At 40.1% G+C, this 20,526-nt stretch overlaps 1 protein-coding gene across 10 annotated transcripts in view; it reads right to left on the bottom strand.

Moving 5' to 3' along the window:
- Nucleotides 1-20,526, bottom strand: part of LOC126279066 (focal adhesion kinase 1) — a 743,693-nt gene that overhangs the window by 30,293 nt on the left and 692,874 nt on the right. For all 10 annotated transcript variants that reach the window (XM_049979508.1, XM_049979509.1, XM_049979513.1 and 7 more), the window contains 2 exons: nucleotides 19,301-19,480; nucleotides 4,382-4,481 (listed from right to left, as the gene is read on the bottom strand). In XM_049979508.1, the coding sequence (XP_049835465.1) occupies nucleotides 4,382-4,481; nucleotides 19,301-19,480 (280 nt within the window). The remainder of the gene's footprint in view (nucleotides 1-4,381; nucleotides 4,482-19,300; nucleotides 19,481-20,526) is intronic.

Below are 20,526 nucleotides of genomic sequence, written 5' to 3' on the forward strand. Positions count from 1 at the left end.
TTTTACAATTTTTTTAAACAGATCCTTATTTTTTCCTCTAAAATTTTGCACTTTTTCTTCTATAACTCTTGAATTATACAATATTTTTTACAATTTGTTATAAAAATGAAGGAAACGAAATAAACAATATTGTGTATAAATTTCATTGATCTACTGTTAGCAGTTTTTGAGAAAATGTTCAACAAAGATGAAAATTTTAAAGTTACAGGAAATGGCTTCCAAAGTTTTTAAATACATTCCTGCCCCATATGATGGATTATCAGCATCTTCTTCTTTTTCCAGTATTAGTTTCTTTTTCACTGGTCTTTTCTTCCCTTTTGCTGCATGTTGTAGGCTTTTGTCTCTTCTTCCTGCATCTCTTAGTCATTCTTCATCAATTAGGCGCATTGTGGAAATGGTGTTGTGTCCTGGATGGAAACCTAAACGTTTCAGCAAATCACATTTGATAATGTTTCCTTCATTGTAGGTTGCCACTGCATCATACACTCCAAAATGCAATGTTTTTATCTGTACAAACACTCTTTCGGGAATAATAATCCAAATTAAATTATTTACACTTTCATTTGGATTTTGTGTTTTCCCATGTAAACACTTTTCCAATAAATTTGGCTGTGGTAAATCTCTGAACATGGGCTTAATTACACCAATTACATCATTTGGCAAACTGTTTTTATGGGCATATTCTTTTCCTGATTGGCACTTACACTATGAGTCATCACCTGTGGGGCACAGTGCATGTTGGGGTGCTCATTTGTTGATGCAGTATGAAAAAATTAAGCCCTTACTGCTCCCCTCATATGCTCAATGCTTCTTGTATTTTGCCTAATTGCACACCCATAATACCTCTGCAATCTATCAATTGCTTCATCTGTTAATCTTCCTCTTCCTCCAAGTGTATTAACATCACTAAGCATCTGGGATCCTAATGTTTGCTTTAGTTTGCGCAAGCGAGCGAGCCCCCATGCGCTACTGCACATGTCCAATGCACTCGTTTTTTAATGTGAATTTCACTGCCATAAGGTTTGAGTTCCTCTACAGCTTTATATCCCTTAGAATCACCATCTCCTAGATGGTTAGTGTATCGTACATTATACCGCTCCTGTGATCTGGAAAAAATTGCTTTCACTGCCTCTACTTCCATCGATCCACTCGTGCCGTGAAAATTTGCTTCACAACTTTCACTATGTTCGTCCTTGGTATTGCCCTTAAATCTACAATGTTTTGAGAGAATAGCAACATCAATTACTTTGCAACTGTCTCCACTGGTAGCTGTCACAACTCCATTTAGAGATTTATGACATCTATGTTGCCATGATCCATCTAAAGCAACAGTTAAATCTCTACAATTCCCATCATCTGTCACAGATTCTTCAACTGCTTTCTTCATTGTTGCTTGAGCAATATCTTCAGCAGAAGATCCCACCAATTCATGATAAAATCCAAACTTGGTTGGTGGTTATGACAAGTTCATAATTCCACATAACATTGTCCCTGCAGCACTGCCATTGCCAATGCAACGCAAGCCATACACTAGCCTAATATTTATATCATACGCCTTCTTTCCACTGTTACCACTATGAGGAATTATAAAACGAAACTTCTGCAGCACATTTGTTACACTTTACTGACATTTTACATGCCAAACCAATGTGTGAAGTTATTTTCAATTCCAGGCCTCTTTCTTTGCAAACATGGCATAATATATGTTTCAAAATATTAGAGAGCAAGGAAATGTTAATTATTTCATTGACATCATTACTGTCACTTTCATAGTTTTCAAATTTTTATTTGCTGTCACAAAGCTTCTTGCTGGAAGAATTTCTATCACATTCCTTTGGAATGAGCAGCATCTCCTTTCGAAACAACTAAAGATTTCTTCTTCCACTCACTGCGCCTTTTCTTAAGCACACGATTGCTGAAACGGGGCATACTGATATCCACAAACCAGATACATAAAACAGGAACAAGCAATATTCGTCAAATACGCAAAATTGAACAGCGAAGCAACAAAAAGCAAACTCCACAAGTCAACACACATGGTATAGCCTTTATGTTTACCGATATGAACAGTCACTTGTCACAGAGATAAAGCCATACAGCGTTGGACAACAAAACACTGTACAATTTTGCAAAGGTACCCTGCTTGCAGCCAGCGAGCGGTGCCGTCAGAGGTGACACACCAAGTCGTTACAACCGTTTATGCGGCGTGTCAACTTTGCAGCGATAAAAAACACACTTAGAATTCACTTAGAAGGGTGAAACTTGATTAGTTTTATTCAGAAAACTTGAAATAATTTTATAATGAAAAGAAAAACGTTAATTTTGTCATTTTCATTGTTCCGGCTCCCCTTACATCACAGTAAGACTGACAGTTGCTTCACCATAATAAAAGTTCTTGTTCTTCACTGGTCAGTTCGTTCCCACAAGTCACGGCATTATCACACACATCTTGCAGATACTGTCCATGAAAACACTGCCTACTTGTACTTTCCATACTGCTTCTGTCATAAAACTAATATTTTTCATTAATTCAGAAGATGATTGGTGTAGCCTAAAAAGTAATTAAATAATGAAAAATCATTCTTCCCCATGGTTACATTACAAAAGTATTTCACATTATTATTGGAACAATATGGGACTTACTTTTGTTTTGGAACGAATGGCTAAAAACTGCAACAATTGTATTTTTAACCAATAACTGACTGTGTAAAATTCAGTACAAGAGCTCAGAACTGCATGCTCAGTGAACACATGACTCAAAACAAATGAACTGGATGATGCAATACATGTAGTGGCAATATAACAGTGTTCTCAGATATGATTTGTTCCTGGGAAAATCAAGTGTAGCAAACTTCAGCAATTTAGTGGAGACATGATTTGGCAACTTCAATATTTTTTTTTACAATAATGTTTTTCACACTTCCTGTTATTTCTACAAACTGATTCTTTTTCAAACAATGGAAAACCCAGGATGGAATGTAACAATACAAGAGAAGGAAAGTTGCTTCTCACCATATAGCAGAGATGCTGAGTCGCAATAGGCACAATAAAAAGATTCACACAATTAAAGCTTTCAGCCATTAAGGCCTTTGTCAGCAGCACACACACACACACACACACACACACACACACACACACACACACAAATGCAACTTGCACACACATCTGCAGTCACAGAGAGCTGAGACCACACTGCACTTTTCAAAGTTTTGAATCATTTTCTCCAGATCCATGGCTGTCATCAGACCAACGCCTTTTTTCAAACACTTTAGTGTCTGGAACTTCTGCAAAGCAACAGTAATCATTCTTGTAATAGAGCTTTACAAGCAGAGCACAATCCTGCATTGAGACAGTCATGGCGAATATCGCAGATGCAAAAGGAGGAAAAGCCATGTACCCAGCATGTTTGTACCAACTGCAATGGGTCGTGCACCTGACAAAATTCATTTACATATTCTGACACATACAGTGCCATCTACTGATCAATTTTCACTCCCTTTCCCCCCCTTGTGCCATACGTTTTCCCCCTTCTCCGATAATATTCTGTTGCAATTTGACATCAATCTGACCAGAGGAGTTATTTCTACAGTATCTTGAAAGTTTAACTTTAATCTTAATCACCCTGTACAAAACTATTTTCTGATGGAATGCCACAAGGAAAAAATTTAAAATATAGGAAAAAGACTATCAGAGCGATAAAGTAAACCAAATGCAGGAATTCCTGTAGATCCCTTTCTATGAACCAGAAAGTATTGTCTCTGCTTTGTTTGTATATATAAGAAACACTAATCTTCACAAATGGGAGCACCTTAATGAGAACAGGACATGAGTACAGATCCTGCAGACCTGTACTCAAGGCCTACAAAAGAATAAACATGACATTCCTGGCTCTAGGGTCTCATGGACTGAAGAGGGCATTGTAGAAGAGAGAAAATAATAGCATGAAAATATAGCAGTTACATAGCTATCCAATACTGTGCCATGAGTAGTCATTCAAAGATGAGATAATTTAGAACAAGAATAAATATTAAAAATCAATGGCACATAGTACTGATAAGACAAGTAGCTTTCACAGGCTTAATTGCATAAATGTGAGCTCAGATTCTGCTGGCATTGATGAAAATTGAGAGAATCATACCCCTCCACTAATCTCAGAAAAGGATCTCACCCAAAAAAAATAGCCACAAGTTCTTGATTTTGTATTAGTAACACATCTAATAACCCTAAAAATAAAATGCTCTATGTTCATATGAAGGAAGATATATTTGCAAGCCAGCATAGATATAATGCATTATACACATCAAAATCTGTTAGACAACATGAGTCTGCTTTTTTCGTTCATATGCTGCTGGAACTGGACTGTACGGATTAGTTCTCAAACCTTGTGACAGCAGCATGATGGCCCTCACTACGCTGGTCGTGCAGTCGTACACACGGTCATTGGTACGGTCGAGGTCAGCAGTTGGGGTAGGTTCCATTTTCTGAAAAATACAATTTATATATATCAGAGAACAGAGACACCAACTCTTTAACATTTATACAAATAATGAATAACTGTCAACTTCAGCCTTTGTGATAAGAAAAATAGTGTATACAAGAGTCAATCTATTACACAGGTCAACGATGGAAAAGCTTTCTTGCTGAAAATACCTTATTATTATGTTTTTTAGGGTGAGAAATCCATATGATACTTAAAAACTGCATCACCCACCATTTCTTCACATTTTACATTTAAATTTATGAAATTAAGCGATTTTTTAAAGAATTTAACAGCTTTTATATAGTTAAAATAATTTAAAAGGGAGGTGTAATAAATGTAGATGACATTGGTAGCACTGCTGAAAAACATTTGCTGGCAAAAAAAGGTCGATTCTATTTTTGTGTTAACAGGTGGTGTTTTGATTACTGTTAACCTAACCTCACTTTCCAGTTTCCTGTACATGTGCTCAGTACAATGTCTAATTGTGACTGTAAAAACTCTGCTGACAGTTTTTGTTATATTAAAAAAGACTAAAGAAACATTAAAGACTTTCTGAAAAAGGTTTATCTGTCATACTTTGGATATAAACTTGGTGACCAAGATAAATTTTGGGCGTCACATAAGGTATGTTATGTGCGAAATGAAGACCTGAAAAAATGGTCCAAAAAGTTGAAAAAAGCCTTTAGATTTGGTGTTCTTATGATATGGAGGGATCAACACTCGTGCAGAAAGAACTGGCCTGTGAGGAAGTCTTTAAAACCTGGTGAGAATAACATTTTATGCAAAAACCTTGTAGATCCAAAAACACTCCTACTACCTCTACATACAAAGTTAGGCCTAATGAAACAGTTTGTAAAGGCTTTGCCTAAAGATGGACAATGTTTTAAGTATCTCTGCCAAAAGTTTCCATACCTTTTAGAGGCTAAACTAAAAGAAGACATCTTTGTCGGACCTGACATTAGAAAATTAATGTCTCATGTTAACTTTGAATCCATAATGGCCTTAAATGAGAAAGAAGCATGGGTATCATTCAAGCAAGTTGTTAATAAGTTCTTAGGACATGAAAAAGACCCAGAATATGCTTCTATTACAGCTAAAATGTTAAATAATTTTAAAACCTTAGGATGCTTAATGAGCCTGAAAGTTCACTTTTTGAACAGTAACCTTGATTACTTCCCGGACAATATGGGAGATGTTAGTGAAGAGCAAGGAGAGCATTTTCACCAGGACATTAAAGTGATGGAAAAATGCTACCAAGGCCGCCGGAACACCAACATGATGGGCGACTACTGTTGGGCACTTCACCAAGAAGTTCAGCGAACGACTCATTGCAGAAAAAGCTACACAAGAAGCTTCAAAATAAAAAGAGAAAGAAAATACAAACCAATTCCAGCTGACAAGTGAAACTTCTATTAACGTATATCATTGTTTTAAGTAGTTTACTGTACATACAAACCATGCTTATGTTATAACAAAGCATTTCATTAATTTCCCTGTTTACCGTATAGCATACGATTTTTATACTATATAATAAAAATATATTGCTCAAAAAATATGGGCGATACAAAAGAAATAACCTAAGGCTGGATTTGGATTCAGCTCATACGAATCTATAAAGATCAGCTATGAAAGTAAAAAAAGTTTTTCAAAAAACATTTTTCGTTGGCCTGTGTTATTTATTTATTCATTCATTCACCTAGAGACAAATTTTTTGTATAGATATCAACATTATACAAACACATATACATAATTGATAGCACAGGTATATAAGATAACAGAAGAAAACATTCTATATGTAGCAAAATCAGAATACAGGCACATATACACAACTCATCATGGAATCATGCAAAGTATGTTGTTCTTAGGCACGAGCTATTACACACTGTGGTTAGTATTCATATGGCATTTGCAAATTGAGCACACTGTTTTTCCAAGTACTCTGTTATGTTCATCCCATTTTAACTGGTGATCAATATACCCAAAAATTTTGCACTAGCTACGTACTCTGTGGTATCATTATCTACATACAATTTTTTTATATTGGGTCTTTTACTTACACAGAAGTTCATGTTACTAGTCTCTTTTACATTAAAAGTTACTATGTTGTTTGTAGACCAGTTGTTCACCACCGTAAGTTCCTTGTCACCTATTACTTCTTACATTTCTTGTCTGCCATCTGCAATTATTGTATTGTTGTCATGAGCAAATGACACAGTTTCATCCTGTGTGACCCACAGTGGGAAGTCATTAATATAACTGAGAAATACTACTGGATATAATGCACTCCAATGTTCAAATATTCTGGATCTGTAACATGTTTATCATATTTTTGAGTTACCTGAAGTTTGGGATATCTCTATGATCTGCACTCTGGTTGCTAGGTAAGATCTAAACCATGAAATTTTTAAACCTCTCCATACGAAAGAATTAAGCAACTACTGTCCAGTTTTCTTAGTGACAACTTTTTCTGAAATATTTGAAAAAGTAATGAACTCAAAAGTAGTCTCTCACTTAAGCAGAAACAATTTAATTACCGTAATTCAGTTGGGAACCCAGAAGGGTCATTCGACTGAGAATGTCATTTATACATTCACTTATCAAATAGCATAAGCCTCAAATAATAAAATATCACCAGTTGGCATTTTCTGTGATCTTTCCAAGAAATGTGTGTAGATTATGTTACTCTCTCAGAAAAACTCAAGTTTTATGGAATTGATAGGTTTATGTGCAGCTAGTATGAATCATCATCAAACAGTGCTCCATCGCCCACCCAACCTCCAAAACATCTTAATCCATCCCTATAACACTCCCAATGCCAACTGCTTGCCACAGGGATCATATCCCTGTGGAAGACACAGGTGCAAGACCTACCCAATCCACTCACCCAGCATTTCCTCTTCCAGTGCAATCACAGGCTTACCCTACCCCATCAGACGCGGCGCCACCAGTGAAAGCACCCACATCATATATCAGGTCTGCTAAAATCACTGCACAGGTTTTTATATTGGTATGACTACCATTATTGTGAACAAGATAGACACGAAGCCCACACCTACTACAGTAGGACAAGTTTATATAGCAACTAGCTCTGCAGATAATGAAGAAATTGATGAAATCTATGACAAGATAAAAGAAATTATTCAGGTAGTGAAGGGAGACGAAAATTTAATAGTCATGGGTGACTGGAATTCAACAGTAGGAAAAGGAAGAGAAGGAAACATAGTAGGTGAATATGGATTAGGGCTAAGAAATGAAAGAGGAAGCCGCCTGGTAGAATTTTGCACAGACCATACCTTAATCATAGCCAACACTTGGTTCAAGAATCATGAAAGAAGGTTTTATACATGGAAGAACGCTGGAGATACTAGAAGGTTTCAGACAGATTATATAATGGTAAGAGAGAGATTTAAGAACCAGGTTTTAAATTGCAAGACATTTACAGGGGCAGATGTGGACTCAAACTTCAAAAAGGTGGGAATTTAAGGAGATGGGACCTGGATAAACTGACTAAACCAGAGGTTGTACAGCATTTCAGGGAGAGCATAAGGGAACATTTGACAGGAATGGGGGAAAGAAATACAGTAGAAGAAGAATGGGTAGCTTTGAGGGATGAAGTAGTGAAGGCAGCAGAGGATCAAGTAGGTAAAAAGACGAGGGCTAGTAGAAATCCGTGGGTAACAGAAGAGATACTAAATATAATTGATGAAAGGAGAAAATACAAAAATGCAGTAAATGAAGCAGGCAAAAAGTAATACAAATGTCTCAAAAATGAGATCGACAGGAAGTGCAAAATGGCTAAGCAGGGATGTCCAGAAGACAAATGCAAGGATGTAGAGGCTTGTCTCACTAGGGGTAAGATAGATACTGCCTACAGGAAAATGAAAGAGACCTTTGGAGAAAAGAGAACCACTTGCATGAATATCAAGAGCTCAGATGGAAACCAAGTTCTAAGCAAAGAAGGGAAAGCAAAAAGGTGGAAGGAGTATATAGAGGGTCTATACAAGGGCAATGTACTTGAGGACAATATTATGGAAATGGAAGAGGATGCAGATGAGGATGAAATGGGAGATACAATACTGTGTGAAGAGTTTGACAGAGCACTGAAAGACCTGAGTCGAAACAAGGCCCCGGGAATAGACAACACTCCATTAGAACTACTGACGGCCTTGGGAGAGCAATTCCTGACAAAAGTCTACCATCTAGTGAACAAGATGTATGAGACAGGCAAAATTCCCTCAGACTTCAAGAAGAATATAATAATTCCAATTCCAAAGAAAGCACGTGTTGACAGATGTGAAAATTACTGAACTATCAGTCTAATAAGTCACAGCTTCAAAATACTAACACGAATTCTTTACAGACGAATGGAAAAACTAGTTGAAGCTGACATCGGGGAAGATCAGTTTGGATTCTGTAGAAATGTTGGAACATGTGAGGCAATACTGACCCTACGACTTATCTTAGAATAAAGATTGAAGAAAGGTAAACCTATGTTTCTAGCATTTGTAGACTAAGAGAAAGCTTTTGACAGTGTTGACTGGAAGACCCTTTTTCAAATTCTGAAGGTGGCACGGGTAAAATACACGTAGCGAAAGACTATTTACAATTTGTACAGAAAGCAGATGGCAGTTATAAGAGTCGAGGGACATGAAAGGGAAGCAGTGGTTAGGAAAGGAGTGAGACAGGGTTGTAGCCTCTCCCTGATGCTATTCAATCTGTATATTGAGCAAGCAGTAAAGGAAACAGAAGAAAAGTTTGGAGTAGGCATTAAAATGAAGAAATAAAAACATTAAGGTTTGCTGATGATATTGTAATTCTGTCAGAGGCAGCAGAGGACTTGGAAGAGCAGTTGAACGGAATGGACATTGTCTTGAAAGGTGGATTTAAGATGAACATCAACAAAAGGAAAACGAGGATAATGGAATGTAGTCGAATTAAGTCGGGGGTGATACAGAGGGAATTAGATTAGGAAATGACACACTTAAAGTAGTATAGGGGTTTTTGCTATTTGAGGAGCAAAATAACTGATGATGGTCAAAGTAGAGAGGATATAAAATGTAGACTGACAATGGCAAGGAAAACGTTTCTGAAGTAGAGAAATTTGCTAACAACGAGTATAGATTTAAGTGTCAGAAAACCGTTTCTGAAAGAATTTGTATGGAGTGTAGCCACGTATAGAAAAGAAACATGGACGATAAATAGTTTAGACAAGAAGAGAATAGAAGCTTTTGAAATGTCGTGCTACAGAAGAATGCTGAAGATTAGATGGGTAGACCACGTAACTAATGAGGAGATATTACATAGAACTGGGGAGAAGAGAAGTTTGTGGCACAACTTGACTAGAAGAAGGGATTGGTTGGAAGGACATGTTCTGAGGCATCAAGCGATCACCAATTTAGTACTGGAGGGCAGTGTGGGGGGTAAAAATCTTAGAGGGAGACCAAGAGATGAATACACTAAGCAGATTCAGAAGGATGTAGGCTGCAGTAGGTACTGGGAGATGAAGAAGCTTGCACAGGACAGAGTAGCATGGAGAGCTGCATCAAACCAGTCTCAGGACTGAAGACAACAACAACAACAACAACAACAACAACAACGACTACCAACCACTTGTTCACCAGGATGAACAGCCACTATCAAACTGTGACCACGAGCAAAATAGTCCACACTGTCGCGCAATGTGCAGCTGGACACAACATGCTTTATTTCAATGACTGCTTCGCAATCTGGACCACCTGGACACTCCCCTCTTCCACTAGTATTCTTGAACTGCACAGACATGAATTATCCTTACAATACACTATGTGTTCATGAAATAATCCCAACCTCAAACCAAGGTAACCCACCTTTCCCACACCGTCCAAACAACAGTTTCCACCCCCTCTGCTCTATCAGCTCCTCCCTATTCACATCCCTTTTTATGTGATGCCCTCTGCCAACAGATCCATCTGTCTTTCCACTTCCCTGTTCCTGTGCTTTTCCAAACCCAGTTTTGCCCCCCCCCCCCCCCTCCCCACTACCTTCCCCACATCCCTGCCTCTCCCAGTATTGTGCCTAATGGCAGTCTTGTCAAGCTTCCATCCTCCCCAGATTGTTGCGTATGTTCAACATTACAGTTGCATTCCAGTCTGAGCTGCCAGAAATGGTGGTCATGTATGCATGAGTTGTGGTTGCTTGTGTGCAGTAATATGTATATGTTTCCTTTTCTGAAGAAGGCTTTAGTTAAAAGCAAAATGTGTAACAGTCTCTTTGTTGTGCCTGCTTGCAACTCAATGTGTCAATTTCTTAGTTTGTTGACATTCATATATTTACAAGATTATGACATATAGGTTTATTTTAGGCAGAGATAGCAATTTAATAAGCACACCACAGAACAACTATTTATTCTACATTGTTCTCAATATATTGTATTGTCCTTTGAAGAGTCTTGAAAATGGCATTATGCCAAAACTGCAATTATAAAATGAAACACTTACAGCTGAGACCAAGATGACGTCATTTAAAAAATTTATAGAAGCTGTGGACCAATATTACAAGAAAGTTTTTTAAATTGTTCTTTTAACTTTACTACTGATAGCTCGAAATGTCTTGACTCATAAAAGTCAATTCACTTGTCCTATATTAACATAAACGCATAAGTCTCCTCTCTCTACTGATCTGCTATAGGGACATGCTAACTGATAAGAAGATAAAACTATGTATTCAGTTTCAGTTGCTTTGCACCAGTGTTCAGTAATGCAGACAACCAAGTTACCTATAGATTCCAGTCCAGTTTCTAACTGGTGCACTTTGTTTCTTATTGAGAAAACATTCTTGTTAAATACTGTTATATAATTAAAGTTGCTTATCTTGGCACTACTTCTTCCTTGCTACTATTAAAAAAATCCTTCAGATGGGAAGAAGACATTATTCTTTTATTCACATTGGTGCATGCTGGTTCTTCTTCTTCTTCTTCTTCTTCTTCTTCTTATGCTTCTGCTTCTAATGTTACTGCTGCTGTAGCTGTTGATTCCTCCTCTGTTGCCACCATTTCAACTTCTTTTCTCTTTTAGCCCACTTCACTGCATGCTGGATCTTCTGTTGCTACTGATTTTACATTCCTTGTTGTTACTGATGTCTTAGTAGCTGCTGATACTGTTGCGCATAATGACAATGCTTCCTTCTTTGTAAATGTTATCGTAGCTCCACTTGCAACTGGTGCTGCTGTGTCATCTACATGTGGGAAGGCAGGCTTATCTTCAGTAGCCAGTAGGTGCTTGCATTCTTGAGGGTAGCCGCTGGTGTCTGGACCTTCTGTTTTAATAAAATCTTCTCGGTTTACTAGTTGTGTCACTTTGAATAAAACACTCAAGCTTTAGATAACTGTCTCCAGCATTGTCATCAGGAGTTAAAATTGTTCTGCCTATACAGATGCAACTTTTGAACAGATTTGTAAATGGGGACGTAGAGTCACCCATACAATAATTTGTAAGGGCGAGAGGGGAGGCAAGACCCGAGGGTGTTGGGTATTTTTAATATTTCGGAAGATGAATGGTGACTTGTAAGTAGCTATAAAAAAGTTCCGGTTCAAAGCCTCATAGAGCCTGCATATACTGACTTTTAAACTATTTTCTTGAAAGAAAAACACCTGACTACACTATTTTTTTTTCCTTTACCTGAGAGTGGTGGGATGGGGGAGAGGGTACACACCCCCATGCCCCTGAGTATTGGCACCCTTGACGAGAGCATTTTATTGAAGCATACAACTGCGAAAGACTCCAAGGTCACATGGATCTTCAACTGTCTCTAATGGTGATGAATTGCATATTTCACTGTTTATGTAGACAGTTTTTCTTAACTTTCCAAATTTTTTATGTAAATAGAAGTTGCCTTTCTTGTATAAATACACGCCATGTCTCATGAAGCACACTGTCCTATGAATCCAGTAAAGGAGACATTTATTTACAAGGCAACAATCGATGACTCAATTTAATGATTTTACTCTTTACCCCCAATGTTTAAAGAGCAAAATAACAAAAAAAATCAGACAGAAAGAGAAAAAAATCATCATCATCATCACTGGTTTCAATATTACATTATAATCTCCACATATGTTCTTGCTATGTGTCTCCACAACCAGAAATATATGAAAATAACATTTCCTCTTGTAAACAGCCCCCTATTAATGCTATCATTTAAGTGTCAAGTTCAATGCACAAGTCTCCGAAGTGGCCTCAAATACAAAGACTTGTTCTAGGCGGGCGAACAGCTCTAGGTGGCGTCTCCCTGACATTAATGTCATACTAACATTTACAATGTTCAGTACATTATAGTAAGGAAAGTTCTAACACAATGTAAATAACTATGGAGTAAAACATGAAGAAAACCACTCACTGTATTGCAGAAGCACTGAGCTGTCAATAGGCACACAAAAGAGAATGGAAATTTGTTAACTTTCAGTAAAATTCTTTGATGAGTTAGACTACAAGGAATTCACACACACACACACACGCAGAGAGAGAGACAGAGAGAGAGAGAGAGAGAGAGAGAGAGAGAGAGAGAGAGAGAGAGAGAGAGAAAATGTGTGCAAGTTCAAGTAAAAGTGCACACTCCTATGCCCCCACATTGCGCCAGCTAGACACACAATATGAATTAAATTCAATGGCAATGGTGAATCATTTTTGCATAGACTACATTTATCTGAGTCATTTGATGTCAGTGCAACAGAGCCCTAGATTTGAAGTCTAGTTGATGTAAATTGCAATGGTGAATTAAATAGAAATTGGAATTTTTGTTTTCTACACCTTTTTTTTAAATGGAGGGTGGCGCATTCTCTGCTCATTGTTGCTTTCATCTTCAATGATTCTTCTCCACAGCTAGTACATTCTTGTACCATTTTTTTGTCAGAATCACAATATCAGAGCAACAGGTACAATTGTCTGTTGTGCAATGCATTATAATCAAGTTTCTCAGAACAGAGGGTGTAGAACTGAGAGAAATTTTGAAAAGACTTGCAGCACAGTTTGGGGACAACATCCCGAGAAAGACTCATCAAATGTACACATGGTACAAGCAGTTTTTATGAGTATGAGAAATAGTTGAGAATGCAGCTCACCAACATTGCCCCAAGATCAGAATGACTGAGGAGAATATTCACATTGTTAGCCAGCTTACTGATAATTATCACCGAAAACAGTTCCCTAAATTGCTGCTGAGGTTGGTATGGGCTATGGTGGTGCTCAGATTTCGGAAAGTGTCCACTAGGTAAGTCCTTTTCTTCTCATGGCAGTGCACCAATTTAATCATCTCAAGGCATGCAAATGGCTACTGAAAGCCAGAATTTTTTGCAATGGACTGTGACCTGCGATAAAATGTGGGTGCATTATAACACCCCAGAATTGATAAAAAAAAAAAAAAAAAAAAAAAAAAAAAAAAAAAAAAAAAAAAAAAAAGATGAAGCAGTGTGTAATGGCATAAAAAGGGCGAATCTGCACCCACCAGTGCCAAAAACAGTCTCTCCCTGGGGAAGTTCCTTACAACACACTTTGTTTGATTTTGAAGTAGTCCTCATCAATTTCCTCAACGAATGTAATACTGGGAACCATGCAGTCCAAATTGTGATTTTCATTTGTTTGGACTACTAAAGGAGGGGACAAAGATTTGATGATGATCACATTGTTGAACAGTTTATGCACAAGTGGCTGCTGTCAAAGCCATATTTGTTTTACAAAAATGGGATCACGAAACTACCTATCCACAGAGAAAAATGTGTTTCCTGTTCAGAAGACTATACAAGGTGATTCACAAAATACGCAAATATTTTGATATGTTACTCTATAAGTAAACCTAAAGAAAAAAGTTTATATAAACATAGGCCTGCAAATGTTAGGTATGGACTTACGGCTAATAAAAGATCTTGGCTACAATTTAGCAACTTCGCTAATATGAAGCCATCCCAAATCCGCTAATATGAAACCATCCCAAATCTGTACAAGTTGTTGTTCTACTACTGCAGATACACATCTGGGACATGGTTTATTAGATTCACCAGAACATTAATAACAGAATAAATGGAAATCATGCTTTACTTAAAACTTTTACAGTTTTGCGATGGCTTCATATTAGAGAAGTTGCTAAATTTCAGGTAAAATCTTTTATTTGCCTTAACTCCATAACTTAACATTTGTGGACATACGTTTAAATGAACTTTTTCTATAGTTTTACTTGTAGAATAACATATTAAAACATTTGCATATCTTCGTGACTCATCCTATATAGAAGAACAAGTTCATGTGTATGAATGGAAGCTTGAGTAAACTTATAAAAATACAGTTCCACTTTATAAAATAGAAAGAAACTTCCACATGGGAAAAATATATTAAAAACAAAGATTCCAAGACTTACCAAGCGGGAAAACGCCGGCAGACAGGCACAAGAACAAAACACACAAACACACACACAGAATTACTAGCTTTCGCAACCGATGGTTGCTTCTTCAGGAAGGAGAGGGGAAGACGAAAGGATGTGGGTTTTAAGGGAGAGGGTAAGGAGTCATTCCAATCCCGGGAGCGGAAAGACTACCCTTAGGGGGAAAAAAAGGACAGGTGTACACTCGCGCACACACACACACACACGCACACATATCCATCCGCACATACACAGACACAAGCAGACATATTTAGGCAAAGAGTAAGGGCAGAGATGTCAGCCGAGGCGGAAGTACAGAGGCAAAGAAGTTGTTGAAAGACAGGTGAAGTATGAGCGGCGGCAACTTGAAATTAGCGGAGGTTGAGGCCTGGCGGATATCAAGAAGAGAGGATATACTGAAGGGCAACTTCCCAGCGTTTGTGCTGGACGTGCAGACCACGTGAGACGACGCTTCATCCATTCCCAAACATGCTCAATGGGGGACAGATCCGGAGATCTTGCTGGCCAGGGTAGTTGACTTACACCTTCTAGAGCACGTTGGGTGGCACGGGATACATGCGGACGTGCATTGTCCTGTTGGAACAGCAAGTTCCCTTGCCGGTGTAGGAATGGTAGAACGATGGGTTCGATGACGGTTTGGGTGTACCGTGCACTATCCAGTGTCCCCTCGATGATCACCAGAGGTGTACGGCCAGTGTAGGAGATCGCTCCCCACACCATGATGCCGGGTGTTGGCCCTGTGTGCCTCGGTCGTATGCAGTCCTGATTGTGGCGCTCACCTGCACGGCGCCAAACACGCATACGACCATCATTGGCACCAAGACAGAAGCGACTCTCATCGCTGAAGACGACACGTCTCCATTCATCCCTCCATTCACGCCTGTCGCGACACCACTGGAGGCGGGCTGCATGATGTTGGATCGTGAGCAGAAGACGGCCTAACGGTGTGCGGGACCATAGTCCAGCTTCAGGGAGACGGTTGCGAATGGTCCTCGCCAATACCCCAGGAGCAACAGTGTCCCTAATTTGCTGGGAAGTGGCGGTGCGGTCCCCTACGGCACTGAGTAGGATCCTACGGTCTTGGCGTGCATCCGTGCATCACTGCGGTCCGGTCCCAGGTCGACAAGCACATGCACCTTGCGCCGACCACTGGCGACAACATCGATGTACTGTGGAGACCTCACGCCCCACGTGTTGAGCAATTCGGCGGTACGTCCACCCGGGCTCCCGCATGCCCACTACACGCCCTCGCTCAAAGTCCGTCAACTGCACATACGGTTCACGTCCACGCTGTCGCGGCATGCTACCAGTGTTAAAGACTGCGATGGAGCTCCGTATGCCACAGCAAACTGGCTGACACTGTCGGCGGCGGTGCACAAATGCTGCGCAGCTAGCGCCATTCGACGGCCAACACCACGGTTCCTGGTGTGTCCGCTGTGCCGTGCGTGTGATCCTTGCTTGTACAGCCCTCTCGCAGTGTCCAGAGCAAGTATGGTGGGTCTGACACACCGGTGTCAATGTGTTCTTTTTTCCATTTCCAGGAGTGTGTGTGTATATATATATAGAAAGAAACTTCCACATGGGAAAAATGTATTAAAAACAAAGATTCCAAGACTTACCAAGCGGGAAAGCGGCGGTAGATAGGCACAATGAATAAAACACACACACAGAATTTCGAGCTTTCGCAACCGGCGGCTGCTTCGTCAGGAAAGAGGGAAGCAAAAGGAAAGATGAAAGGATGTGGGTTTTAAGGGAGAGGGTAAGGAGTCATTCCTTTCCCGGGAGCGGAAAGACTTACCTTAGGGGAGAAAAAGGACAGGTGTACACTCGCACACACACACATATCCATCCGCACATACACAGACACAAGCAGATATTTGTAAAGGCAAAGAGTTTGGGAAGAGATGTCAGTCGAGGCGGAAGTACAGAGGCAAAGAAGTTGTTGAAAGACAGGTGAGGTATGTGCGGCGGCAACAACTTGAAATTAGCGGAGGTTACGGCCTGGCAGATATCGAGAAGAGAGGATATACTGAAGGGTAAGTTCCCATCTCCGGAGTTCGGATAGGTTGGTGTTGGTGGGAAGTATCCAGATAATCCGGACGGTGTAACACTGTGCCAAGATGTGCTGGCCGTGCACCAAGGCATGTTTAGCCACAGGGTGATCCTCATTACCAACAAACACTGTCTGCCTGTGTCCATTCATGCGAATGGACAGTTTGTTGCTGGTCATTCCCCCATAGAAAGCGTCACAGCGTAGGCAGGTCAGTTGGTAAATCACGTGGGTGCTTTCACACGTGGCTCTGCCTTTGATCGTGTACACCTTCCGGGTTACAGGACTGGAGTAGGTGGTGGTGGGAGGGTGCATGGGACAGGTTTTACACCGGGGGCGGTTGCAAGGGTAGGAGCCAGAGGGTAGGGAAGGTGGTTTGGGGATTTCATAGGGATGAACCAAGAGGTTACAAAGGTTAGGTGGACGGCGGAAAGACACTCTTGGTGGAGTAGGGAGGATTTCATGAAGGATGGATCTCATTTCGGGGCAGGATTTTAGGAAGTTGTATCCCTGCTGGAGAGCCACATTCAAGGTCTGATCCAGTCCCGGGAAGTATTCTGTCACAAGTGGGGCACTTTTGGGGTTCTTCTGTGAGAGGTTCTGGGTTTGAGGGGATGAGGAAGTGGCTCTGGTTATCTGCTTCTGTACCAGGTCGGGAGGGTAGTTGCGGGATGCAAAAGCTGTTTTCAGGTTGTTGGTGTAAAACCTGTCCTATGCACCCTCCATCCACCACCTACTGCAGTCCTGTAACCCGGAAGGTGTACACGATCAAAGGGAGAGCCACGTGTGAAAGCACCCACGTGATTTACCAACTGACCTGCCTACACTGTGACGCTTTCTATGGGGGAATGACCAGCAACAAACTGTCCATTCGCATGAATGGACACAGGCAGACAGTTTTTGTTGGTAATGAGGATCACCCTGTGGCTAAACATGCCTTGGTGCACGGCCAGCACATCTTGGCACAGTGTTACTCCGTCCGAGTTATCTGGATACTTCCCACCAACACCAACCTATCCGAACTCCGGAGATGGGAACTCACCCTTCAGTATATCCTCTCTTCTCGATATCCGCCAGGCCTCAACCTCCGCTAATTTCAAGTTGCCGCCGCTCATACTTCACCTGTCTTTCAACAACTTCTTTGCCTCTGTACTTCCGCCTCGACTGACATCTCTGCCCTTACTCTTTGCCTAAATGTGTCTGTGTATGTGCGGATGGATGTGTGTGTGTGTGTGTGTGTGTGTGTGTGTGTGTGTGTGTGTGTGTGCGCGAGTGTACACCTGTCCTTTTTTTCCCCCTAAGGGAAGTCTTTCCGCTCCCGGGATTGGAATGACTCCTTACCCTCTCCCTTAAAACCCACATCCTTTCGTCTTCCCCTCTCCTTCCTGAAGAAGCAACCATCGGTTGCAAAAGCTAGTAATTCTGTGTGTGTGTTTGTGTGTTTTGTTCTTGTGCCTGTCTGCCGGCGTTTTCCCGCTTGGTAAGTCTTGGAATCTTTGTTTTTAATATACAGTTCCAGTTTATGTTTGATTTATCCTTGTATTACCAACCACATAGTCCTTACTTTATCACTCAGTTTCCAGTATACAAACATAGCCAAATTTTATATTTATATCAGCAACATCAACATCCGTTACCATTAGGTGCGCTTTTTCATTTTGGCTGGAGGTGGTAGGAAAGGAAGTACAGTCAAAAGCAGAATCAGTTGAATTTTGTCATGTCAGTAGTGTAACTGCCATGGCAGTTCATATATGAAACGTTTTATGTTACATCTGTTTTGCTGTGAAGTAAGTATACCTACAATCATTCCAAAGATTAGTTTGAACTCTGAAATACTTCACTAAATCTGGTCCTACTAGAGGCAGTATGCCATTGCCTATCTCTGGCATTTGAACTGAGTTACTCACCCTGTTACAGAGCAACAATTAAACATGAACTATGATGCAACTAGGCATTTTTCATAACAACCAATCTTTTCCAGAAGTGAAAGAATTATTTATCAAACAAAAACTGCACTGAGCCACGGGAACAACACTGAGTATACACAAGAGAGTGTAGACCAAGAAGTAAACAAAGGGAATGTGGCGTTAGTTTACATTATCCTTTAGTTTAGTTAAAGATAAAAAATATTCAATAAAATTTTTTTTGTATTTACAATGAACAATAATTCCTTTATTTATGGACAATTTACTCATGAATAATTTTTTAAATTATCTCTTTATTCAAATAATCTCAATGTCAGCTTCATTGTTGTTTGTGTTGTGTGTCACCATTTTCCTCAAGCAATACAACAACAGTTTACCCCAAATCTGTAATAACTGATAATAGATATCTTCACACAGCACTACAGTTTCTATGCTGACCTTGACAACAATGACCCTCTGAGGCTCCTCTGCGTGCAGCGATCCCGTCTTCGTGCTGCCCCCACTGCCACAGGGAGTGTTCGACCTCTCAGGTGTCCCAGCAGCTGTGGCTGGACCATCTGGGCACTCGTCCGGCTCTGACGACACACTGACCGAAGCTGTTGAAGGAAGCCGCTTTTTCTGGAATTTAGAAGTTATTCATTCTGAAATTCTTCACCATTATTATATACATTTCCAAAATCACTAACTTAACAAAAAAGTGAAGTACCCCAAAGGGGAGGAGAAAACAGAAGGAAACCTCACAGGTTGAGAAGATAGGTGATGTTATTTCAATGACTGCAAAATCAATTCTAATTTATGAATAACTTGGTAGTATGAGCCCACGTATCAGAATGGCATTGCCCCCCCCCCCCCCCCCTCTGGTCTGGGTGCATGACTGATTCAGCTGGGACAAGTGTCACAGAGGCCATTGTCTCCTCTCTGAGGCAAACTAGCCCTCAACAGTTGTAACTGGTCCTCAGTATCCTGGCTGCCACTACAGGATGGAGCTGATGTCCGAGCTGGTCTTGCACATGTTCTATCAAGGATAGGTCTGGGCATCTTATTGGCTAGGAGAGACACATGCTGTGTGCTGACAAGCATTGTCCTCCTCAAAAATGGTACAATGATACAGTAACAAGATGTCTCTCCTGACCCAGGGTTCCGGGCAACTATTAAGAACTCTCCCCTTTTCCTAAAACCCACCAGTGTTTTTCCTTCACCCATTTTCCTACCCCTTCAACCATTACGACAGGAGGAAGAGCCATTGGTTCCAAAAGCTTGCCACTTTCAATACCTTTATGTGCACTTTTTGCTGTTACCACATGGTAAGTAGATTTTTGATCAATCCAATTACATTATGTCTTCAAAAAATGATTATTTTTGTTGGTACACTATCAGCTAGGCATTTAAATTCAATTGTTTGCATGTGCACATGATTGAATCTCCCTGCTACTGTTGACACATTACAAGGGTGTGATGAAACTGATGTAATGACTGAATGACAGGAGTGGGGAGGGTGAGACACATCAAATGGGGAAAATGGGAGACTGAAGAACTTTATTTATGGAAATTTTAATTAATTTTCATCCAAAGGTCATTATTAGCAAATCAAGGAATATCAGATGACCATTTCTAGAAACTTCTTAACTTTGAAGCCAAGGGAATGAAACAGACTGACAGGTCAC

This window comes from Schistocerca gregaria, chromosome 6 (genome assembly GCF_023897955.1).
Source record: "Schistocerca gregaria isolate iqSchGreg1 chromosome 6, iqSchGreg1.2, whole genome shotgun sequence".
Classification (NCBI taxonomy): domain Eukaryota; kingdom Metazoa; phylum Arthropoda; class Insecta; order Orthoptera; family Acrididae; genus Schistocerca; species Schistocerca gregaria.